The 26,885-nt window shown below is 37.8% G+C and overlaps 1 protein-coding gene across 3 annotated transcripts in view; it reads left to right on the forward strand.

Moving 5' to 3' along the window:
- The window catches only part of Spef2 (sperm flagellar 2), a 164,677-nt gene extending 139,550 nt beyond the window's left edge, over nucleotides 1-25,127 (forward strand). Inside the window, exons 35-39 of one of the 3 annotated variants that reach the window (XM_063258063.1) lie at nucleotides 3,637-3,729; nucleotides 8,937-9,116; nucleotides 15,835-16,083; nucleotides 16,812-16,934; nucleotides 24,827-25,127. In XM_063258063.1, the coding sequence (XP_063114133.1) occupies nucleotides 3,637-3,729; nucleotides 8,937-9,116; nucleotides 15,835-16,083; nucleotides 16,812-16,934; nucleotides 24,827-24,916 (735 nt within the window). In that variant the 3' untranslated portion in view covers nucleotides 24,917-25,127. The remainder of the gene's footprint in view (nucleotides 1-3,636; nucleotides 3,730-8,936; nucleotides 9,117-15,834; nucleotides 16,084-16,811; nucleotides 16,935-24,826) is intronic. The other 2 variants (XM_013152903.3, XM_063258064.1) reach the window with 2 other exon arrangements.
- The last annotated feature ends 1,758 nt before the right edge of the window (nucleotides 25,128-26,885 follow it).

A 26,885-nucleotide genomic window follows, 5' to 3' on the forward strand; every position in this document is an offset into this window, starting at 1 on the left:
ATAGAAAAAATGAATACAAATTCTAGAGCAAAATTTTGATGGATCTTTTGAAAATTCAAAATCAGAACAATAAAACAGTGTAACTACATTGCTGAAATGAAGTTTTCTAGGAGAAAAGAGCTGTCTGCTGTGTTTTCTACTTTGTTTGCTTTTTATTCTTTCTTTTGACTAACTGCAACTTCACAGCAGACACTTAGTAGTGTGCTGATTTCCCTGACTTGTAAAATGGGGCAGGGTGGGGGGGATTTGTGAAGCTGTCTAGGCCACGTGCCTTGGCTAAGAAGTGAGCATGAAGGTCCATTTACCCTTTGTTCTTCCCCCAATGCCACCTAGTGTGCTTGCTTCTGTCATGGGATGCACAGTCACACTTCCATAGAACTCTTTTATTTTGAAACATCAACTTATTTCTACTAGTGTCAATGCATATTGTGAGTTTAATGAGTCAGATATTCTGAGATTCGACCAGTATAGCACTTCTCCCAGAAAAAGTAAAACGTAAAATCCTTTGGCCATGTTTTAGCAATAGAGTACCAAGAACATTTCCTTATTTCAGAGAGCTATTACATAATAATCCAGCAAGACAGGCTTTATTAATAAGGCTCACATTTCAAGGTGCTAACATTTTTAAGTTTTTTTTTTTTTTTTTTTAGGAAACTATGTGTTCTTTTTTTATATGACCTTGTTATATGGGAAACACTTTAAAATAGTTTTCAAATATGTAAGATATCATATTTTTAAAAAACTAATACAAATGAACCTTTGGTTTAAGATTCAGGGGAAATCCTATGCACTGAAACCATCAGGAGTGGAATTGATGGGTTGGGAAATAGAGGGAAATGTAGAGTTTATCTATTTCTTTTCCCTCCTTCTAGCATCTTCTAAAATTTCCTCTTTTTTTCTGGGTTTTGTCAATATGGTTATTCTATTCCTTGCTATGATTTTCTTTATATTTCCTCTGCTTGGGATTTATTGGATTCCTTGACGTTTGTGTTTGTAACTTTTTGTTAAACTTAAAAGTATGTGGGGTGTTATTTTTTTCAAATATTTTTCTACATCCTGACTTCTCAAAATCCACTTATATATTTGTTTATTAGACTATTTGGCACTGTCTCACAAGTCACTGAGGACTGATTCATCTTTCCAATATTTTTCTCTCACTGGTCTGTCTTGTTTTTATCACCATTGTTGTGCTTCCAAATTCACTGCCGTTAGCCAGGGATATGGCTCAGTGGCACAATGCCTGTCTGCTAAGTGTGAGGTCATGATTCAATTCTCAGTACCCAAAACAATTTCACTAGTATCTTCCTTTGCAGAATTGTGTCTGCTACTGATAATGTCCCGTTTTTTCACTTCTGATATTATAATTTTTATTTCCCAAAGTTCAATTTGGGTCTTTTTCATATCTTATCTTTTCTTACTATATGACTTTTAATCTTTCAAATTATATGGTTAACAATTGTTCAAAATAGCTGTTCCAAATTTAGAACAGCCTTCTCTGTTCATTGTATCATCAATCTCATTTCTCCTAGATAACAGTTACTGTTATTACTGTTTCTCCTAAATAACAGTTGTATTTTCTGTCTTTTTTGCATACCCACTAATCTTATATTAGATGTCATAATGGTTGTGAATTTTATGGTTTTCAGTGCCCAACGTCTCTGTAAACCTTTAAAATATTACCAGTGAGGCAGTGGTATTATTAGGAATCAGTTTTATCATTTCAAGGTTACATGAAGAATTTTGAGGGTGAATCCAGAGAAGCCTTTAGTGTAAGGGTTCATCTAGCTCCACTAATAAGATAATAACCTTCTGTGAACTGTTCCTCCTGTATATTAGGAGGACATGGCAATCTGGCTGGGTAATAATTAATCCCAGCCATGTGAGACTCTCAGGAATTAATGAGGTGGTGGATCTTTCTCCAACCTCTGCTGCTCTCCAGACACGATACATAAATTAGGCAGACCTCAAAGGGATTCGTGGGAGCATCTTTAGAGCTCTAACACTCTCTGTGCACAATTCTAGTACTCTGCTTTATGAATTCCAGACACCTCATCCTCTTTCAACCCTAAAATCTGGTGTCTAAACTCAAAAATCCCTACCAATCTCAGATGTTCTTCTAGGCACTGCATGGTGATACTGGGGGACTCCTCATTTTCTTCCTTTCTTTTAAGAATAACTGGCCTGGACTACTTATTGTCTAAAGTCTAGAAACTTGTTTCTTATATGCTGACTACTTTCCTTGTTATTGAAGACAGAGATAATTCTGTCCTGTGGCCCTCTTCATGTTCAGAAGTGTAATTCTCACCTCTCAGTTCTTCCATAACGCCCCAAGTCTCTGCAAATTAGCCGTTAGACAAGGATTTCCTCCTGGTTAGTGAAAAATCTTCTTATGTTTAAAGTATCAGCCCTCATTGGTCATTGAACTTCTGGTTCTGTTCTCTCATAGGCTGTCATACAGCCAGTATCTCCTTCGTTCCAAATGAAAAAGAACATTCAGATTCACCTCTGCAAGTCACCCTGTGCATCCCAACTACCTCTTTACAGTTGATTCTTGAAGAAAAGAAGATACAGAGCATAGACTTGAATTGGGTCAGACAAGTTAGTGGTTCTTAGCCTCAGGCAGTGCTGAGGAGAGGTTGTCAATAGATATATATATCTGAAGTACTTTCCAGTTTGGCAAGATATATTCCTTTAAGCCAACACATTTATGGACTAAGTGCCAACTGTGTGGTATAAATAAGTCAAATTGGGAGTTCGGAGAAGAGATCAAGCAGAGTCTCTCTGAGGAGGCAGTGTAGTGATCAGGTTCAGAAAGATGAGCAGGCTTTTTCTGAGTGGAAGGGAGGATAAAAGTTACCTGAAGTAAGAGATAAAATGATCAACAGAGTCAGGGTAGAAAATGGTTCTGAAAAGATAATGATATGAAACATATAAGGTTTTGAGAATATTGATATGATTATACAGTAAAAGCTGAAACAAAATCAGTCAAAGGAGACTGGAAACAAAAAAAAAAACCCTGAAATTATTAAGTGGCTCATGATAGATGAAATGAGGCTGCATACCATAGTGTTTGCTGTGGAAATAGGAAAGAAGGGTGCCATGGAAGACACATTGACAATTGGCAATCAAGGGAATGATCACAAATATTGTCAGATATTGACTGAAAGAGGGAGAATTCCATGGAAGAAGAGATCACTGAGATTTTGAGTCATTTTTCAAGTCACTCAACAAGTATTTTCTAACTTGAACAAAACAGCACATATGTGGTCATGTGGAGTGTGAGCCACTTTTATGACAGCATGGATCCTTCCAACATGTAGCCAGGCCAAGCTTAATCTAAGTTAGTGACCCCCAAATTTCACCAAATGTTCTAGAGTTTAAAATATACCTAGCACTCCTACTGTGTGAATTTAAATTTATAAATTATATGAATACTACACGTTACCAAATGTGTGAAAATAAACATGAATAAAGAAAGAGATACAAGCTGTAATACTTTTCTCATGCATCATACATCCTCACGATTTTTTCAGTCTGCTTCAGAGACTGTCACTCTAGAACAAGACAAGTTTAATCTCAGACCTTTACAGGAACGGTTATGATGCCTTAATATTTTCATTTTCCTTTTCTTTGTAGGCTGGTCTGTGGTTTTCAGGAGATGAAGAGATAAAAGTTCCAGAAAATCCCCTTGAGCCCTTGCCATTTAATAGGCAAGAACACCTTATAGAGGTAATTACCAATATCTATCAACAATTTAGCATTATAACACTGGTCATTTTCTTTGTTTCTTCTCCTTGAAAAACTTGCTTAGGATTCCACCTTCATCCTACAGCTTCTTCACTGTATCTCCAAATGCAGTTGCATGCTCTGCAGCCTGGAGAAGCTCTAGAGAAAAAGGCAGGGGCCAGAATCTTAGAGTCCTATTGTGACCTTGCATAATTTCAGTGGCCTCTCTTGATTTCAAATTCATCATGTAAATGTCCTCAGAAGTCTAAAAGCTTAGGATAATCTTTTTTCATTCGTTTTTGATTTTGACTAACATAGCAAGATTTTATACATGATAAATCCATTGTAGCCCACAAGGACTTACACCATCAATGTTATTATCAATAAAAGCATTATTATTGGAGCCACCGTAGAAATCGTAGTCTCAAAACCTGAAAGTCCCTCTGACTTCAGTGTGCGTATTTGAAATATAAAAAATACATAACAAAAACATACCTAACATATGCCCACATCTCTAGTGATGAGAGGATATGAGAAAAGTTGAGTTGTAGATTTAGACATCTGTATATTGATTACTCAATTTATAGAAGCCATTAGTTCAAAACTGCAGTACAAAAGTGAATATAACTCCACTTATAACCTCAAACTGAACAATTCTCTTCAATTGTACTCATATTTCTTAAGCACATCTGCTAGATGCTAGCAGGAAAGCAGGTAAGAGAAAGAATTCAGAGTTATCAAAAAACGTCTGAAACAGGAAGCCTGTAGGTACAGGACAATATATCGTTTGTTTATTGTTTTAAATGTGAAACTGAAGGGCTGCAATCCATTCTCCTGTTCAGATGTTAGGAGATGGTCTCTAGGAGTTTGTAAATAAGTCTAACATCTGCCCATAGCATCAACAGGTTCTTCGGTACTTGGGGAAACTCTCGCACCTTGAAAAGTGGTAGCCAAGTGACAAGCACTTTCCTTTTTGCCAGACTTGGCTGTCAGTCAAGAACACAGTCTTTTGGTTGTTTGCTCAGAAGTGAAACAGGAAAGGACCTTTTCTTAGAGAGGAAAGGTGTGGCTCTCACCTGCGGCTAGAAAGTCATTGTGGGAAAGGAACAAAGTAGGAAACAAAGGCAAGACTATGGAACCTGAGAAAGAAGCATTTTTATGGGACAAAAGATGGCTGCTAGATGTGTGTGGATGAGTGAATGAGAGAGAGAAAGAAAGAGAGAAGAGGAAGAGAACAGGAGAGAAGGAGAGAGAGATTCATAGAACAGAAGAGGTGAAAGAAATGCTATTTTCATGATTCCTCCAGTGTTTCAGCACTCAGGGATAGGATGGTCTGTGAAACATAATTCTCAATGCTCTTAAAATGTTACACAAGCACAGACTGCGGTGTTTCAAGTGCTGAGGTCTCTCTGGCATTTACTCAGTCTCACTGTATCTTGTTTTACCTTTCTGGTAGGGTTTTTGTGCATAGTGAGTTCATATTTGTCATACTCCTGGAACAGCAACTGGCATATAGTAAGCCCTACATAAGTGCATGAGTCTTTTTGTCATTATAATGAAATACCTGACACAGGCAAATGGTAAAAAGAAGTTAATACGATCTCATGATTCTGGAAGTGTAAGGCCAAGATTGGGCAGTCCAGTGGGTTTGGACCTCTGCTAAAGCCAATGCGTCATTGAGGGAGTATGTATGGCAATGAGTGCTCACGTCTCTTGTTAGAACCTGGGGAACAGACAGAGACAGAGAGAAACAGAGAGAGAAAGAGAGAGACAGACAGAGAGAGAGAGAGAGAGAGAGAGAGAGAGAAAGCCCGTTGAACAGCACACCCTCAATGACCTAAGCATCTTCCACTAAGCCCCACCTCTTAACAGTCCACAACAAATCACAGTACAGTACTGCCATCTTGGGGAACAAGCTTATACCTGTGGATCTTTGGGACACGCTCTTCCAAACCAAAGCAATAAGTGTTGGCCAGCCAGAAGTTAACCATGCTAACTGCACAGCTAAACAGCACTTAACGATTAACTGCTCAACAAAAGTGAATAAAAATATTTACTTTTTGCCTATAATTAGAATAAGAAAGATCAAATTGGGAGTATACCCCAATTAAGAAGGAATGTTGGGGATTTCCAGCCCCAATCTCTACTCCCAGATGTGCCAAAACTCTCTGTGGGAGCTTAAGTAGGTCCCTTCCCCTCCCAGGGCCTCTGGATCAGCTTGAAGGGAGGACTTGGGCTGCAGTGTAGGGTTGTACTTGGATCTCTTTCTCTGTTATCCATACCTTGTAACTCAGGGCCTGTCTCTAAACATGTTATGCAGGGATTCTGAAAATAGGTCATTACCTTGGGTTTGATTAGCCTCAGAGATCTAATCATTCTTTATAAGGTCAAATTGTACTTAAAAATGAAACCCTCCAACATCTCTTGTTGCAGTCGCACCATCTAACAGCGCATGTCCTTGTGACTACCAAGCCTCAGCACGGTGTGTCCTACTTTCCAGCTTCCCACACCTGAGCAACAAGAGAGACTTTCCCAGGATTCAAGAATTTTTAGGATTTTCTTGAGAATAGGGGCTTTAATTTTGCATATTAAAACCCACAAGTGTTACTTTACTCTCCACTCCAAACCTATCCTGGGACAGCACATAACGCCTTTCCATTCCTTACTGGGCCTTGCAGGTTCGGTCCCTATTACCTCTTTCATTTCATCCCTGCTGGTCTCCACTGGCTCACTCTGCTCAGCCACACTGACCTGCTCATTGTTGCTCAAACACACAAGGCTCGCTCCACCGAGGAGACGCACCTCAGCAGTTCTGTCCACCTACTGTGCTCTGACCCTGTCTTCCTACCAGGCCATCTCCCTTCTGTCTTCCAAATTTTAGTTCACCTTTCCCCCTACTCCTGGAATCCTCCTTCTTCCCCATTTTTGCCTTTTTTTTATTTTCTGTTTCCATAATCACTATGCAATTTATTTAACTAATAATATTAATTCTTTATTATCTACCTTCTTCTTCAAGAAAGTAAGCTCCTAAGAGCTAGGAATTTAACCTCCTTATTAACAACCGCATTTTAAACATCTAGAAAAATCTATCTCTGGCACGTTAAACTTCTCAATTTGTGTTTGTTAAATAGAAGGAAGTACATTCGTATTAAGTTTTGCTACTGTGTAATAACTGCCACACAGTAACACTGAGCAGTACCCATTATTATCTAGAGTTCATAAATCAGAAGTCCAGGCATGGTTTAAATGACTTATCTGCTCAGGATCTTACAAGACTACAAGTGTCAGCTATGGTCACAATTTCATCTGAGGCCACTTCTAAGATTGGATCTAAGATTAGTTTCGCACATGGGTTGTTGATAGAATTCAAATCTATGATGTGTACGGCAGGTACCCTTGGTTTACAAGAATTTCCATTTACTTTCAACAACATGGCCTCTCCAGACATGGCAATTTTCTTTCTCAAGGCCAGTAAGAGAGCATCTCTCTAACTTCAAATTTCTCCCTGAAGACTTGGGTCATTTTTAAAAAGATTGACGTAATTAGATCAGGCCTAAGTTCAGGCTGCTTTGAATTCATTCAGAATCAGTGAGTTTTGGACCTTACTTACTTCTGGAAAAACAAACAAACAAAAAACCCTAACTTTTTTTGTCATAAGGTAACTTATGGGAATGAGCTTCCCAGCATCCTCCCAAGTCCCACCACACTTAAGGTGATGGGATGATACAGGACAGATATTTCTGAGGGTTAGAACTTTTGTAACCTTCTTAGGATTCTGCCTGGTATAGTACCTTAAATAATCTTTAGAACATGCTTGTTTGGAGTCTAAAGCATTGTTTAGAGTCTTAAGAATTACCTTTGTTTAGAGTCTAAATCATTGTTTTTAAATTCAAGCTTGTTCAATTACAGAAATAGTCCATATATCAATTATAGACATAGTCCAATTACAGAAATAATTCATATATCAACTTATTTTATTTTTGTATATTTTTTGCAATATATAATATTCAGTTTGTTAATGAAAATAATGATTCCAACTAAATATTGTTTATAAGAGCAATTCAATGAAAAATTCTCTTGGGAAACAAATGGGGCCTAACTACTCCTGGTCAGTGTCATGACTACTGGCTGCCCTTTTATATCCCATGCTACTGATTATTTCCAAAATAACTCAAGGTCAATTGGAAAGATGAAAATACAACATCCTGAAGGAACCCAACAGCTGGGCTGTGGCTCCTGAAAACAGTCAAAAATTCCTTATTGTCAGAGAGTATTTGTAATTATCTCAAACTTTCATTTTTAATGTCAGATATCAGAAATTAACTTTCCAACTGTTACCTTCATGTATATCTCATCATATTTTTTCATAGCTGCAAGAATTGTTGATAACAAAGAATAACAAAGTGGGGATACTCTGGATTTAGGAGCTTCACAAGAATTGGCCAGGAGCAGCAATATTGGCTTACTTCTAGACATGTAGAATGTTATGCAGCTTGAGAATCATTCACTCCGTCAAAATGTTCATCACAAAGATTTGCTGGGTCATTAAACACAACTCTGAGAAGAGCTGATCATGGAAGCCAGAGGTCTCCCCAGATAGGGCTGTGTAGATATCCAGATGTATCTCCACAGGGGTTGGGCCTCAGCTTTGTAGGGCTCTAGAGGATAAGAGCCTCCTGAGCTCTACTTATCTTGCTGTCAGATTCATAAGACACCATGTGACTGTCAGCTTAGTCATTTAGAAAAATATCTGCTGGTATTTAACACACTCTGTCCCTGCAGGTAAATCCACATTGGAGGAAGTCACTTAGAGTAAGAAGTTCAGAGAAGATGAACCAGTTTAAAGATTTTAATTGTAGGAGTCTCAGCAGCTTTGAGCATCATTCCTTTCCTTTCTTTGGGGCCAGAGAGGACTGGGCCAGAAGTCTAATGTTTAGGGTCAGGACTTAGTTTTTCTGGCTGAGGCAGAAGACAGACCGTGGGCCCAGCTCTTACAGCCTCCTTTCCCTACTTAACATTAGTCCCCACTCTCCTTAACTAGTTCATTATTTCATAAATGTCTCAGCACCATTGACCAGAACACAATTTTCCTTTAGATTATAACTTGTTTTTACTTAGCATACTCCTCAGTTAACTGAAGATAAATTTACTCAAACTCCCTCTATTCCTTAACTCCAAAAATTCACTCATTTTCTCTCCCTGTATAACAGTTCTTCTTCATGCTGTTTGCTGACTGTGAGAAGGACCCACCCCAGCTTGACTACACTCAGATGCTGCTGTATTTTGCATGCCACCCGGACATGGTGGAAGGTATCTACAGGGCTCTCAGTGTGGCTGTTGGAACTCATATCTTCAGACAAGTTGAAACGCCTGTGCTGGCTGCAGAAAAGGTAATGGTATTCATGAAATGGGTGAATACTGCGTTAATACTGGGAGAAAGATTCCAGGAATTCGAAACCTCCTAACAACAGTGCTTCTGGTTTTTTTGTTTTTGTTTTTGTTTTTGTTTTTGTTTTTTTTCATCTGTTTGCTCCCATATTGCTTGCAATGTTATATATACAAAGCCTTCTTCAAATGCATTATACTGGGAATCCAAATTCTATGAAACACTTTTCCTCTATTGGAGATTGAACCCAGGGCCTTCCTACTAAACTAAATCCCAGCCTGGTGTTTTCTTTTCTGTTTGTTTTGTTTTGTTTTGTTTTTCCAACAAGAGCCTTGTTAAGTCACTGAGTTCCTCAGTTTGGGCTTGAATTTACAGTCCTCCTACCTTAGGCTCCCACAGTGCTAGATAATAAGTATTTGTCATCATACCAGGCTATTAAACATTGTAGTAAAATCAAACTCTGTTAAAGATTTCTGGGTAGAAACAAAATTTGTTCTGAAAAGGACAGGTTTATTTGCCTTGAAGTGTTGGTTCTGATAAATGAAGCAGAGGTGGATATCAAATCAGTCCTGTCTTACTGTATACAAATTTTATCTGAAGTAACCTCAAGCCACAGATGCATCCCGTGCAAATGTGACTCTTGATAGTATTTCAGGAAAAGGTCCAGATACCAAAAATCCACAATGAGTCTGTATCACTTGCAACGAAGGACAAAGAAGCTCAGAAACTTTAAGATACCACTGCCATTCACCTCCATATTTCTAAGCAATGAGCATTCCCTAGCTTTTCAAGTAGAAGATCTTACACTTGTAAGAAGGGTACCAAGTAATATATTTTTGATGCCCCTTTGTATTTTGTATGACTTTTGGTTTTTCTCTTGTTCTTTAAGAGAGAACTGTGGCCCTCTTGACAGGATGTTTGTTTTTCTTCTCTTTGTGGACAGAAAGAGGAGAGGGCTGGTATATGACTAAGACTCCTCAGATACCCCAGCCACACTTCTTCCTTTTCACATACATTTGTCAAACAGAAGTCATCTGAAAGAAATAGGATATTTCTTGACAGCATTCACTTTTGGGTTCTGGGTTCTCTAAAATGTGATACTAAACTTTGATCCTGTGTACATGGACAAAAGCATCTACCTATCCTTCCACTAGAGGGAGGCCAGAGAGATATTTGTAACATGAAATCTTGAGGCTCTTCAAACTAGTGTGCTATGAATTTACATTAAACACATAAGGGTAGAAAGTTCAGCAAGGAGTATTACTTCTACTCAGGGATGCTACCTCTTTGAGAGTAGGGAGCCAATTTAGAATGTTTCCAAATATGAAGACTACATCTAACTCTAGTTTTCATTCATGGGACAGCATTTGCCACTTTCCTAGGAATGTCTCCGATGACCCCCTATAGACTAGGACTCCTTACCTAACTCTGGAACTATGATCTAAACCTGAATCAAAACTCATCATGAGGTCTCAATAAAATATATGTGCTTATAGTCAGGCATGGTAGCACATGCTTATAATCCCAACATTCTAGGAGGCTGAGATAGGAAAGTCAGAATTTCAAGTTCATGTAATTTATCAGCTAAGTGAAACTCTGTCTTAAAATAAATAAAACAAACTAAATTAAATTAAATTAGTTGGGGATATAACTCAATATGAAAGCTCTATGTTCAATGCTAAATTTAAAAAATGTCTTCCAAAAAATATCCTCAGTGAGACCTTCCCTAACTTTAGATTATGTCAGGTCTCATCACCCCTAATGTGTTCCCAGAGTGGGCACTGCACTTACCCCTATACATTTGTCCTCTCATAAGTTCAGCTCCTTAACTAATGCTGAGTTTAGTGGGGATACCTGTCTTATTCTGCAATTCCTGAAATTATGGAAAGATCTAGCATAGAACTCAGCTAAACATTGCACTGAGTGAATTAATCAGTTCATTAATTGACTCATGCTCTTTGAGTAACCCCATGATCTATGAAGACTATTAAAGAAATCAGTTTTGGTTTTTTTTTTTTGAGGAGATTCCATCTAATTTTGCCCAAACATGCTGAAAAAAATTCAAGAATAATGTACCCCACAGCAAGAAAACACAGAAGACCAGATTCACATTGATCCTAGCAGTGACAAATTCACTCATGCCTTCTTCTTCCCCACCTCTCTGGCTTAGATCTTACTGTGCCCTCACCTCATCTTAAAAATTCCCAGCCCTCCCCATCATCCAAGGCCTCTTGAGGTCATTAACAACTCCCATGTCATTCCTGAACAACATTGAGCACTCTCTTGCTTGGGCTCCAATTATATTCACAACTCCTCTAGAAGAGTAGAGCACTATCATGAGCACATGATCATTGTTTCCAGAAATATTCATGGTACACTTGTGTGTGCTGGGGACCACTCATAACCTAGGTGTTATGGCTTATGTCTAGATGTCCCCCCAAAGATTCATGCAGTCATGGGTTGGGCTTTTTCAGAGATAGCTAAATCTAGAGTGTGTGATGCTAGGACTGATTCATGGAGCAATGCTAGAATCAAGAATATTAAGATTAAAGGTGTGAATGCTACCTATCCTGAGTATCCTGTATAAAATATAAGGTGCAGAAAGATGCTCTTAAGGTCACTCTCCTGCTTATTTTGCTAGCTTCTGCCTACCATAAACTGTTTCTCCTTGGCAATTCCTGTCTGCACAATCATCTGACCTAAAACATTTCAGGATCTCTCTGCCTGCCTGGAGAACAGCCTGTGGTGGGCAAAGGTGGGAAATAAGGAGACCTAGTAATGCATGCAGGACTTTGCTTATCCATTGTTACCTGCTACTAAATTATTTCCACCTTGAGCATAGATCAATGTGCAAAATAGTATCAAGTGGCTAGTACTCAGTTGATACTTTCAAATAGTGCTGGGAAAGTCCGGAGGAAGGGAAACAGGGAGAGTCCAGTCTCCAAGGTAGAGAGGAGAAAGGCAACATTCTAGGAAGACAAAGACAATAACAGGATCCAGGATGCTGCCTGGAGCGTCTGGGAAAGACCAGGGAAAAGAAAGCTGTGCTAGGGGAGTTACCATACCAACAAACATCCACCTCAGTGGATGGTGATTGGGTAGCAGAGGAGGCAGAGATCTTTCTGTGCCTGAACTCTCATTTGCCTTGGAAAAGTTCAGTCCTTCCCCCAGGAAGCAGCTCGCCTTGAGTACTGCTGTACAGAAACTGAACAACTCAAGAGACCAAATATGGGCATGCAATGAGGCAAAGTATGCTTGTTTGCCTCTCTCACAGACTCTGGGACCTGTTCCTGACTGGTAGTGAACCCTAGAGGCATTTGAAACCCAGAAGTTATCTTCTTTCTTCATTCTGGCTCACCCTTGGTCTTTACCATCTTGTCTCTGATTATGCTAGTTTCCTGGGCTACCTCCTCTCGGAAGATCATAAACATCTTCCCAGAAATAGCACCTCCAACTATGCTTTTTCACTCCCAAATCATTCAGTCAGATCTCTGCTTTTGTTTTCTGTAAAAACAACTGAAAATGCCCCACCCCCAGTTTCCACCATGCTCTTATTTCGCTCTTCCTTACTCTGTCTCTGCTATCCATGCTGATTTTACTCAGGGTGGCTCAGACCCTCTGTTTAAAGTCATGGCTTCTTGAATAGTGTCAAAGAAGCTTAAGAGTAAGGTGTACTTCAGTAATGCGCTAATCCTGTAAAATCTTTAAATTAAGGACGCTGAAAATTCATTTTCCAAACTGTGTGGGCTTGTAATGCTGGTATTTAGCAAATTATGAGCTTGGTTTGTCCACATTGCAAAAATCATGTAAAAATATCTCAGCAGGCATGTTTCAGGACTTGGGGTTCAAAGGACACAAATTGCTATTTCCTTGTGCTGTTTGATGCTTTGCCTACATTATTCTCCAGAAATAACCTTCTTTTCTGCTTTCTGAGATGTGCAACTGAGCTGACTGATAAAATGCATGCTCAGGTTAATATCTATTAGACACTGTTGAGGTCTATGTTGGAGAATTAGGCACATGTGACACAGTGCTTGACAGTGCCATTGTTCCCCTTGCTTGGAGGATGAGACTCTCATGGACTTGTGGTACCAGTAATAACTATTTATTCAGAAGCACTTATTTTTCTTCAAACTAGCATCACTGGTTTTGTTCCTACACACACATTCAAAACTGTGGTCTTCCAGAGTCTCTGTTGGAGAGAAGGTTCCCTTTTGCTTTCCATTCTCTTCAGGCCTCTAGAATGCTGATGTGGCTTTCTTGGTCTGATCAGAACTCCTATGCTTTTCCTCTCTCTCACTGAGCCTAAATCTATTATGTTTCAATCCCAGACAACAAAAAAAAGCAAAATATTTTTAAAGAAGCCTCTAGGGCTGGAGATTTAGCTCAGGGGAATACACACCTGCCTGCCAAGGAGATCGTGAGTTCGATCCCTGGTACCGATGGGAAAAAAAATCAACATAAAAGAAGCCTCTGATATTAAAAAGCTAAGGTTCCTTGATGCTAACATATAAGGGGTAAATGGTTAATTTTTGGATTAAAAATATTTTATACAATGATGCTTATATCATGCCTTTCAAAAATAAGCCCCTCCTTAATTGTTGAAGAAAAACCAGATTATTCCTTTATTTAAGTTTGGCATTTCCTGCTCACCTAACCAATCAGTCATTTCTTCATCCACAGATCATGTGTTTATCTTGTTCACATTCTACCTATGTTATCTGTTCATTCATTCTACACTCACTTGTCATCATGTTTTACATCCCATGATGATTTTGCTATACTAAATATTCTATTGCTCCTGATATTAATTGATGAGTAGCTAGTGCCTTACTTTTCAAAATTCCTAGGAAGAGACACTGAAGCCTGTTTTACGTTATCACCACGTATCATTTCCAATTGTTTAAAGGAGAAAAAATTAAAAAGATATTGAAAATATGTTTCAATATGTCACCCCCAAAGCCCTAACTGTTAGAGTTCTCCTCCTTTAATATTCAGTTAAATCCCCTATTTAGCAAAGGGTTTAGAACCTCAACTAAAGCAAAAGCAGAGGAACTTTTCTTCATTATACCATTAAACTGCCCAACGCCCCTTCAAGTCCCTTATAAGAAGAGCTAACTATCAGAGGCTTAATTTTGTGTCATGTCGTACTTATTTTATACACATTTGCATAATTATTTGCAGAGAACTTGTGTAATCTATACACTTAATACTCCTACTGAATTAAAATTTTCACTCTCTCTAACTAGCATTTTTTTTCTACCTTAGATAAAGAAAATCAGAACTCAAGTGTTCTCTGACATCTGAGCAACTATGTTTCAGAATACTCCTTATCTTATGGGAAATCATCAGATATTGATTCCCTCATCCTTACAAAGCACACACACACACACACACACACACACACACACACACACATTTAATGTAACGTTTGAAAAGCATAAAACAAAGAAATCATCTGTTCTACCATCACTATTACCTCTTTAATGTGTCCATGTCCTTTATTTGTATTAGTAAGGACAGATTACATAATGAGGATCCTAGTATATTTACTAATTCATTTTCTTGGGGGGGTTAATAATACTGGAGATTGAACCCAAGTTCTTCACACAGAACTGTATCCCCAGCCCTTTTTTAATTGCTTATTTTGGGACAGGTGTCACTAAGTCAGTAAGATGCCAGGCTGAGTTCAAACTTGTATTTCTCCTGTCTTGGCCCACCAGGGTGTCTTTTTAATTATACTTAATCTACTATGAATGTTTTCTTATGTATTACGCACTGATCCAAACCATAATTTTCATTGCTGTGAAATGGGATTCTATCACAAAATATAATTTATGTCACCACCTATTTTTAAATGATAGATTTTCCATTTCTATTTTTGTTGCAATATTGAATGAACATCTATATTGAAGACTTCATAAGCACTTGTGTTTACTCAGGATTAATTCTTGGAACTATAATCATTAAGTCAAAGTGTAGAAATCGTTTTCAGGGGCTGGGGATTTAGCTCAGCAGCATAAGCGCCTGCCTTGCAAGCAGGCAGTTGTGAGTTCGATCCCTGGTACCGATAAAAATGAAAAAGACAAAAAAAAAAAAAAAACAAACAAGAAATCGTTTTCAGGCTTTTCATACCTAAGAAAGTATTCTTTCCCATACTCCAAATGTGAGTGTCCTAGTTCAAGGCTGTAAGCCCAGTTTTAAAGAGCAGCAGTGAGAAACTCAACTGTTGTTTTTTATATTTGATTTGCTTTCTAACAGTTTAGTTACTCTATTTTTTAGTATCCAAAGAAATGTCCCTAAATCTATTCGAATCTACCAAACTTCAGAAATTAATTTGCCATTACCCCACCTGCAATCAATTCAAAAGCAAATCATGTTGAAATTCTATATTCATGTGCAACACTCTGAAACCATGCATACTAATGTATTCCAGTGTCTATTTGTTGAGGGATTTGATATACCTACCTGTGCAGTACGCTCAAAGGTATATAAAGACCTAAAGACAAATAAGATGCACCGCATGCTAAGGCCCCTTTACACTACAAGCAAAATTGTCCTAGGATGTTGACACTGTGATTTTCAGTATAGGCTTCTAGATTTTCCATACTTGGTAATAAATTCCATCATTTCATTGTATGATGAGTGTGATGCACAGGTGTTTTCTGAATATCTGTGCGGACTTCAGTCTGACTTCATGTTCTTCTTGCTTACTTTTTCAGACTCCCTTCTCTCCTGGCCTGAGTCCCATCAGTGAATCTCCTGACCTTGAGGAAAAGTCTGGAAAAGAAGAAAGAGAAGTGAAAGAGGAGAGGGGTGAAAGAGAACAAAAGAAAAAAGAAGTACCTGGCAAGACAAACACTGAAAAGATTTCCATGGAAACACTACTCACAGTATTCCGAGGAGGAAGCGAAACACAAGATACTAACCGATTTGCCAGTCACCTAAAGATAGAGAACATTTATGCAGAGGTTGGTTAGATTATTTGCAAAAGGGACAACGTGAATGATGTGTAATCAAAAAATAGGGTTTAAAATTTGTTACAACAAAAGACAAATTGCTGTTAATATCCCTTAAAATGTTCCCCCTCTCTTTGCACACATTTATTCCATCCTTCTAGCCACTTTCTGAAGTCCTCTTTTGTGACTTTAGTTGTACTGTGATGGCTGTCTCCAAGTCCCGAATTGATTAAAAAATATTTACCCTACCTGATTACTCTGGCTTTGGGAAAGAGCCGGAAGTCACATGGAGCCAAGTCTCATGATAAGGTGGGTAGCGATACACTGTAATGGTCCTACGAGCCTACCTTTTCATTTGATGGCACTGGGAGCAGCATTCACTATGTTTTGATCATACCTGTAAAGCTAACTCATGACTCCCACAATGGCTGCAAAAGTGGCAAGAACAATGAGATGTATAGTTGAAGCTATAAAGACTATTTTGAAGGGCATTAATGGCCATGTGCCTTTCACTGTAATTTTTTAATTGAGAGATTTGCTATATATTTCAATCACCTCTTGTACATAAGGAATGTTGCCCTCAATTCCAAGCATATTTTCACAGAATTGCTCTGAAGAAAGTTTGTATCATATATGTATCATTATATAGAAGACATGGGAATTCTTTTTAGTAAATAAAACTATTCTTTAAGATCTGTAAGATCCTAGGTTAATTGACTTTATTTTGTTCTTCCTTAAAGAATTTCACAAAGACATTTCAGGACCTTGGTGTTAAGAATGTGGAGCTGATTGAAATTGCTCTTCTTTTGAAACATCCTTTCATTCAGCAACTGATTGCAAGTTATTCAGACTATAAGCTTCCTGTAAGTATAACCAAAAGCTGTCCTAATTTGAGTGGGCTTAGGCGCAGGATATGCTGTGCATTCCTAATACAGGCTAGCAAGGAAAAGCAAAAGCTAGACTAGGTTGGAAAGATCAACCTGCAATGCTCAAAAAACAATAACCTCGTTCACAATTGAGGCAGCTCTCAATTTGAGGATCTGCCTCATCAGTGCTGTGGGCCTACCTTGAGACTAAAACAGAAGGTAATAGTTAAGGCTGGGTGGATGGACCTTTGGAATTATGGATCATTTTATAGCCACATAATAAGACTAACTTAGATAGAAAAGCATGGCAAACAGGATCCCTCTTGCAAAAGAGAACTAACCAAGATCATGGTCACAGCCACACACTGACAGAGTAACCATATTCCAATTATAGTACATTGTGTAGGTAGTGGAAATTATGTCACATAAAAAAAGTTTGGGTGCTAGTTTTTTAGGGAAACTATGGACAAAACCCAGACATGCAAGGTGGGAAAAGTAAGGACAAAACTCAGAACAGGTCAACCCAGCAGAAAAAAAGGATGAACTCTGGTTCAAAGACCTCACAGTAACAAAGCAAGCCTAACTCAAATATGGTAAATACACATCCAGTATGGTGAGTTCCAGGTCTTTCTAACAAGGCAAAGGCAGGCAGAAGCTGTAACCTCTCCCCTATCTGAATGGAGCAAGCTGCTATAATCCCATACATATAAGATTGTAATAGTATGAAACCTCTCTATTTGATTTACACTGCTTTATTTGACAACAGAGTTTCCTGAGTTTGAAATGAAAGTACTTTAACTTTGGTAAAGTGCAAGTGTTCTAACAAGCATTTATCCTAATTTCTCAGTGATACCAAATTATCTTTTGCAGATTTCTTTCTTTTGGCAGAAATGATTTAGATAACTTTATATTTAGTGTATTTAAATCATAAATTTATTTGTTTTAAACCATTGATCCTTTATTATATGATTTTATTGCCTGTATTACCCCTAATTGAAATTGGTTTCTGGGGCTGGGAATTTAGCTCAGTGGCATAAGCGTCTGCCTTGCAAGCAGGCAGTCGTGAGTTCGATCCCTGGGACCGATAAAAAGGAAAATGACAAAAAAAAAAAAAAAAGAAAAAGAAATTGGTTTCTTAAATGATAGCAGCTATCAAGACACTAAGCATATATCATCATAATATGTTTTTAACTGTTTTGGAAAGATAACTAGAAGGGGAACAGCTGCATCAAATAAAATTTTTAGTTTTTGTTTTCTAAGGAATCTCCATATTGATTTTTGTAGTGGTTATACTAGTTTACTTTCTCACCAAAAATATAGAAGTGTTCCTTTACCCCCATAGTCTCACCAGTATTTGTGTTTATTTTATTTCTTGATGGTTACCATTATTTCTGGGCTAAGATGGAATCTCAGTGTTTTTTAATTTGTTTTTTCTACTAATCAGTGATGTCAAACATTTCTTATAAATTTATTGGCGAATTTTACCTCTTTTGAGAAGTGTCTATCTTTGAATCTGTAATTTTGAATGAAACTTACCAGACCAGACATACAAACTTAAATATCAAGTGGTTTAATTTTAGATGAGAAACACAAAGTATAAATAAAGAGCAAAATAAAGAAGAAAAACAGATAGATAATAAGAAATAGTGAGATAAGTCTTCCTGAATTGGAAAGGGGATCAAGAGATGAAGGGATGGAGGAATAGAGAGGGAAAGGAGAATAGAGAAGGAATTAAGATGTGTTATAAATGTGTAAAAATTCCCACAAGGAATGAAAACATCATGTACTCCACAAATGTACTGATAAAAATCAAAACAAAAAAATGACATTAAGCACATCCAGAAGTAAAACACATTTATATTTAAGAGCACAGGTCAGAAAATCATGAGACTGAAAATCATGTGCCCCATTCACCAGCTATCTCCTAATCCTGGCTGTGTCATCCACAAGCGGGTGTAACCCTCCTTCCTCATCAAAGAGTAATGGTGAGGATTAAATGAGATTGTGTGTGTAAAACCCTTGGCGTTTTATCTGACATGTAGGATGACAAAAATGACGGCTAATAGGGTTACTTTTCAATACCAACCACATACCACTGAGACTTGTATAAGCTTTCATGTGACAGAGAAACATAAGCACCAAACTCAGCTATTGCTATCAAGTAAATTCCACATGTGTCTGTTTTGCAAGACTCTTTTTGCCTGCATAAATAACAAAAGAATAATATAAGCCAACAAAATGTCATATGATAGCAATTCAAAACATTTTTTGTATGCTGGAAGCATGGAGGGAATTTTCCCAGGAAGGAGTAATCTGGGTCTTGAGCTATCAAGCGTTTTCAAGACTGGAAGGAGAGGAGAGGACGCCCGCATGGATTCTGCTGTTGAGGGAGGAGGAGGCAGCGTCCTAGATGAGCGATCTGGGCCAGGACCAGGGAGCAGGACAGTGTGGAAAGAATAGATCTGACTCCTCACAGGGTCTTCTACAAAGAGTGTGGCGTGACAACATCGGGTTAGTAAAACAGGCCAGATTGCAAAGAAACAGAGAAATCTACATTTGACTTGAAAATCAATACAATGTAAATAGCTTCCTAAGGAGTCACATAACATAATACAGGCATAATATTTTTATGTCTTTGTTAAAAGACATATCATTTTGTCTTCTTGAAGGAGGCAGATTCCATACGCCTATCTTTAGATTACAATTAATTGTATATACTCTGTTAAAGAAATGTGTCTTGTTTTTAACCAGTAAGATAACTTGCCAAATCTTCAAGAATATAATGAGTTTATTTTTCATTATCAAGAACAAGTAGGAGCATAATGATGTCACAATTACTTTCTTTCCTATTGGGCAGAAAACTTTCTACAAGTCTAGGCAATTTGGAAATATCATCAGTCCGATCACAGTAACTAAACATAATTAATTTTAACCGAATATTCTCTTCAGCATTTTACCTGAGGGGGGAAAAAAAAAACCATGTTACAGAGCTACTCCTGAAGAGATGTCCACTCCCAGAAGAAGCTGGAGACCACAGGACTTTTTAAAGTTATGTTCTACCCTCATTTGGGATAACATTCAGTGTACCTCAACTGAAGTATTATTGCCAAGTTAGCCCAGAACAGTTTCTCTTGGTGCAGGATTATCTCAAGCATGGCCAGACGTCAAACATCTCAGGCCCCTGCTCAGTATATTCCAGGAACATATTCATCACCAAAACCACCCCTGCAAACACCTTAAATCTTCCCTGACATGCAAGAGCTTTCTAGTTGAAAGTCATTCACCTGCTGTCCTCCAGGACACCAGTCATTTGTGCCCAGTGATCACCTGACACTCCCTCATGTTAATTCATCGCCAGAAATCTTCCCTGAACTCTGCTCCGTCCGCTTCCTCAGCTCCTGTGCTGTTTAGCCTTCACATTTCTCTGTCGCTGCACTGAGGAATCAAATGAGAGCACAGGAAACTTCTGCAATCAGGACTCATTCATATGACAGTGAATCAAGAAGAGTTGTGCTGATAACTTAGCCCAAATCCTGATATTTAAAAGAGGACTGCTTTCCAGTAAGGTACCCCATTCTCATTTTTGCTGACAAAAAAGAAAGGAAGGGAGGAAGGAAGGAAGGAAGGAAGGAAGGAAGGAAGGAAGGAAGGAAGGAAGAATGAGAGGAGAGAAATGAGTAAGGGAAGGGGAAATGGAGGAAGGGGGAAGAACCCTTGAAGATTCAGGTATTATCACATTTGTCCTGTTAATTTTTGCTCCAGATATCCATGTACAAGTCAATAGACCATATTTTTAAAATGAACTCTAACCACAGCGATGTTATTTGAAGATCGTTCAAGATAAGTAGAGCAAAACTAGAGTGTGGTTTTTCAGGTTATAATGTTGTTTGCTGTTACAAACAGTGGCAAGCGAAGATTGTTGCCTAACAGCTCTGTGTTTACAAGATCCACATTTAGAAGCAGCAACATTTGCAATGATGATGACGTGCCTTAGTTTTGCTCTTACTATAAGGTGGACTGGCTATGTAGTTACAAGTGGACTCTGGAGCCACATTTATGAAATGTGTAACCTTGGGCAAGTGACCTTATATATCTCAGTGTCTCAGTTTCCTCATTTATAAAATAGGGCTAATTATGTTACCCACCTCAGGGTTTTGTACAGATAATATACAGACAGATAGATAGATAGATAGATAGATAGATAGATAGATAGATAGATACAGATAGACATATACATGCATACATACATATATAAAGAGACAGACAGACAGACAGACAGACAGACAGGAGCTTTGTTGCTTTGTTCCTGGCAGATAAAATGAACTCATCATTAGACATTACTACTGCTGGTCTGTTACTTGAGTGAACAAGAAGTATTTCCAAGTGAAGTGAACCATATAGAGTGATATGTGTATGCATGGATGGATGGATGGATGGATGGATGGATGGATGGATAGACTAATGAGCTGGCATTTCATCTCTCAAATATGCAATGTCTTCTCTTTCTCTTTTTTATTTTAAAGAGGATAAAACAGAATAAAGCCAATCAAAACAAACCATCATAAGAGACGTAGGACTTCAAAACTTCATGAAATCAACAATAGTTACTATAATGCCTTTTGATGTCTTTAAAATAGGTGCAGATAACTTTGGATATAGTAAAAATCAAACACAACAGATAGAATAGAAACAATAAAAACAAAACAATAAAGCAATAAAAGACTTCAAAACAAGCCAATAAGTAAATCCAAAATTGCTACTATAATATATATTACTGTCTTTGAAATAGCTGCTCCTACCACTGATTTTTAACATAAACAAAACAAAAGGAAATAAAACCCAACCCAGAAAAACAATGGAAATTATATAGGGCTTCAAAGCAAGACCACAGGGAATCAACAATAGCTACAACCCTCAGAAGGAGATTGCCTTCTCTTTCAAAAGAAAGAAGATTTTCACTGATGCAGGACCTTGAAGATGATGGGTCCAAATCAAAGTGCCAGGTATCCCAAGGTGGGCAATAGCTACTTAGAAGTTCAGGAATCTATACTGGCTATTACATTTATTCAGTTAATATCACTTATTTTACTTCTGTCTTCATAGACTTTATGCCAAATAAGTCACTTTCAGGAAATTTTTTAACTTTTAAGAAAACAGTGTGTTTAAATGAAACAGAATCAAAGTGAATAATGTGACTGAGTTGCCAATGAGCAGAGTCAGTTTCTTCTACCTAATGTATTTATCAATGTATGTGGAAAAAATGATTTTTTACAACAATCCAAAATATAAATTCTGGTGATAAACATATGCCTGTTGTAAAGTTCTTTTAACAAAGCAATGAATCAAACAACTGATCTCATGGAAGATAGTAGGAAATTTTCAGGACTAAAGACAGAAAGCACAAGAAATTGATTATCTGACAAACAAATGAACCAAGAACTGCTTACTTGTAGTTACAAATGTGACTGGAACTTTCATCCCACTTTTTCTTCAACCCATCTGATTTTAAAATATTCTATAGCTGGAGGAGAACCAGCGGCTACCCAAGACCCAGCCATAGTGGGAGGCGGCTACACAAGAAGACAATTTGTCCGCCTTCCTGGTCAGTGGTCCTGGAACCGCCAGAAGAACCAGTCAGCTGTTCCTGTGAGCCTACCAGGCTGACAATCAAGACTCCCTTCCCACCCCCCTCAGCAACTGGGGACAGAGGTCTGAACACCTCTTGGGAGGATGACCATATGTAATACAGCAAATATGGGGAATTTCCTTCTATGTTCTGTTTGAAGGCAAAGGTTATTTTCACTGTTTTGTTTTGATGGTTTTGCTCTATTCAATATTCTCCTTCAATCGATTTTATAATGTTCTGTTATTGGTTTGATTTCACTATACCTAATTGACTAGACAACTATTGTGAAGATAATGACATATACTATGGTACCTATTACTACTATCCCAGTATCCTGCTGTGAGGTTCTGTACCAATGTCACTACATTGTCTAGATTGGCTTTGTTCTGTCTTGTTCTGTTGTATTTTTACTACCTGCAGAACAAAAATTTTTTTAAAAGGAAACAAAGTGGGAAATGAGACAGGAAAGTGGTCCGCTGTGGGACTCAGTCCCCAGGCCCTTTGCTTTGATGATCGCAGTGGTTTCTGCCCTCAGATGAGCATACTCCTCCCCTCCTCCCCTCCCCCATGAACTACATTTTTATGTGATAATGAAGTGGTTCCTCCTTCCGTCTCCGATATGAGACTATGAGACCTAACCTGACCCTTCAGCCTTCTCTTCCTCCTCTGCCTCTGGTTTGACTCCCTAGCTGACCAAAGTTGTAAACCTGTCACCTTCAAGTAACTGTCTTTGTTCAGCTCAGCCTTTTGCCACCTTAAAATCTAAGAAACTTTCTGTAACTCTGTGCCTGGCACTTAGACTTTGGAGTATGAGCTCTTCTGAGCCTGGAAGCCAATAATGGGTCTGGTTTTCTCCACCTCTTTAGTGCCCACTTAGTTTCTTGAGCCGCTTGAAGATTTTTGTTATCTTGTTTGCCACAACAGTTGGATTAAACTTTCATCTTTGTAATATCTCAAAATGAGAATTAGATTTCAATATATGAAACCTTAAGGAATAAACTATTCAAACCTTTAAAAAATTCTGTAATCTCATTTATTTTTGTAACCAAAGGTGACAGCTGCTTCCGTGATTTGTGTTTCTAAAGCATCCATGCCAAACATCTTCTGACCCTCCATCCACTGCAACTGATAATTACTATCCCAAATTCAGCTACATATTTAGGCAAGGCTAGTTTCAATCTAGAGTTTATCCTTTTTTTTTTTTTTTTTTTTTTTTGTCTATACTATTGAATTTTAGACAGTCAGAGATTACCTCATCCCTTAATTTCCAAATTAATGTTCCAAGTTAACATTAATTACCTTAAAGATAGTATTCAAATATGATGTGTTTAGAATTGTAGTGAGCATGACCCCAAAAATCAATAGGATCAACTGTTCTTTACCACTTGGTTCACCTAAGGTTGACCTTTGGTTTTAGATCTGTGCTTTCAAGGAATGAGTTTCCTCAAGAAACTGATTCACTGTGATTTGTAGCAATAACTTATACAAGCAGTGTGGATGTCAGTCAGAAAGGGTCAGTTCAAGTAATGAACTAATTCGTACCTTCATGTGTTAAATGGCCACAGACTGAAACCCTTGAACTCAGTACAGAATGAGAGAAACAGACTCTTAAGGCACTTCTCTAAATTTGTGAAATAAAAAAATCTAAAAGCCACTTAAAAGCTATTTTGTTTCCATGTGTATTGGACTCCTTCTACACTACAGTAATAGTTTAAATTTATTTTGAAAAAACATTTCTGATTTAAGATATAAAAATGCTGTTTATGTGATGAAAAACAGACCATTCTATCCTTGATATTTTTTAAATGGAGAAATGAGACAATCTCAGGAAAATAATCTGCTATTCTAAAATTCTACAAATCTGTAGATATTAATTTGTCGTTATAATCTTCCTTTAATCAGAGATGAATACTATTTTTATTCGTTCATAGAGAAATAGCCATTTCATAGAATTGCCATTACATGCATTTCATACAATTGCCATTACATGCCAATGTCTGCTTAATTGTTTTCGCAAATGTTATTTAGTGTAATATACAATTCCATTATTAGATGAGGTAGTTGAGGTGTCAACACACTAGACATCTAAGAATATAACTATAAAGTTGTATTGTAGGATTCAAGTTAAATAGAGAATAGTTTTCTCAGAGGAATATAAAAAGAAAAATAATTTATTGTTTATTTACTGCCATGCATTAAATGATTATTACTCATAAATTCTTTATTAAAGATTTGTGACTTCACTTTGAATCTTTTCTCTTAGGTTATTAAGAAGATTCTCCAAAGGAATGGACATGTACAAAGACCTGATGATGAAAGATCACCTACAAGATTTACAGAGGAAAAGAAATGACAAAACAGTATCATTTCATAATTTGACAATGAGCTTTCCAAAAATCAAATGAGAATATGATGTTTATCATACATATTCCGTTGTAAACAGAGAAAATGACCCTCACTCAATTAAAAATATTGTATTACAAGCCTTACAGAAATACAGCAAATATCCAAAGTATGCAAAAAAAATTTGGAAATGATTCTGAAAACAAAATGTATCATTAAAAATATATTCAAAAATAAATCACACAGAAGTCGTGAACACTTCCTATCAGAAGCATCTAAATTAGACACATTCTCCCAAAACTCCACACCAGGAAGAACAGTTCTGTACCTCTTATAGCTCTTCCTCCTTGGCTCATAAAATGTCAAGGTTCATCTCCATAGCCAAGAGAGGGTTGTCTCATTAAGCTTCTAATCTAGTCATGTTCCTATCATAGATTCACAATTATTTCTTCATAGAATATGTTTCCTTGGAAGAAGGCTATATTTGTACACTTGTACAAATTATACATTTTTAATTGATAAATTAGAGGCACAAGTTCAGTGATCTGATCTCAACAAAGTATCTTAGACAAATGACTGTGACATATTACCCGTGGCAGGGCTTCTATCCTCTCCTTAACATCTCCTCCTCCTGAGGACCTCCTGATGGATCCTTCTCCTCAACTTCCAATATTAAAGGGCCTTAGGAATCACCTTCTCTATCTGTATCCATCTTTAGATAAGTCAGCCTTTCTCATGGCTTTGCAAGTATTACAAGGACTCACAATCCTGATCTTTCTATTCCAAATTTCTTCCAGAATCCAAACTTCTCCACCTCAATACTCACCTAATTTCCACATGGGTGGCTAGTAATCATCTCAAACTCAGAATGTCAGAGACAATATCTGGTTTTCTTCTTCCTGAAACCTGTGTTTATACTTCTTCCTTAATCTAGGCAACTGTTTTCCTCTTATTCAAGCTAAAGACTTAGAAGTCATCCTTGACTTCCTGTTTTCTTTCATACCCTACCTCCAGTCTATCAAAAGATGAGGTAGGCTAGTCCTTCAGAGAGCATTTATAACATAATCTTCCTTACTACTGCCACAAGAATTTTGGTCCAAGCCATCACATTTTCTTGCCTAGATTGCTGGCAGCCGCCCTCTGGCCGGTCATCTTGTTTCTACTCTTGCTCCCCCTAAAGGCTGTTCTTACCACAGCAGCCAGAGGGAACCTTTTGTAATACACTTCTGCCCATACCATCCTCCGGCTTCAACCATCCATAACACCCTCTTTCACTCAGGGTCCAACCCAAGTCACTATCTTGACCTCACCAGCTGATACTTCCTTGGATTTCATCTGCTATTCTTGCTCATCCTGCCAGTGTATGTGCCAATCCACCTTGCTGACCCTGGAACACAAAAGTCACACTCCTGACCCAGAGCCTTTGCATTTACTGTTTTATTTGCTTGGAAAGATTTTTCCCCACCTCTCTGGATGGCCAACTCATGGTTATCTATGGGACTTATTTCAAATGTATCTGTCAATAAGCCCTTTCCTCATCACCTAATACAATGTAGAAACCATCTAATACATCTTATACATTCAAATATTCTTATTTTTCTACACCACACTTATTAGCACCTCACAACTACATAATTACTCTTCTGTCTGTCTGTCTGTCTAGTTGGTTATCCATTCTACAAACTCAGGCTTTTGGTGTATTTTCTTTACTGCCACGACACAGAACCTAACTATAAACACAGACAGCTTTAAATTGTACTGATACGTTTGTTTGGTGAAAATATTACATTTAGGTCACTGAGACAATGAGCAGTCCAAGACAATTCCTACTGTTGGTTGGAATTAGATTTTATTTCTAGAAAGTGACCCATTTCCTCATTTTGCTTCTTGTTGGCTAAGAATCAGCTGAGGTCTGTTTCTTGAATCCTTCTGTCTAAGGAAGATAGTAAACTAACCCCATGCTGGGGAAGTAGAAAAGT

Source organism: Cavia porcellus, unplaced genomic scaffold (genome assembly GCF_034190915.1).
Source record: "Cavia porcellus strain 051 isolate PalLab524CR breed Dunkin Hartley unplaced genomic scaffold, mCavPor4.1 scaffold_11, whole genome shotgun sequence".
In the NCBI taxonomy this organism is placed as follows: Eukaryota; Metazoa; Chordata; class Mammalia; order Rodentia; family Caviidae; genus Cavia; species Cavia porcellus.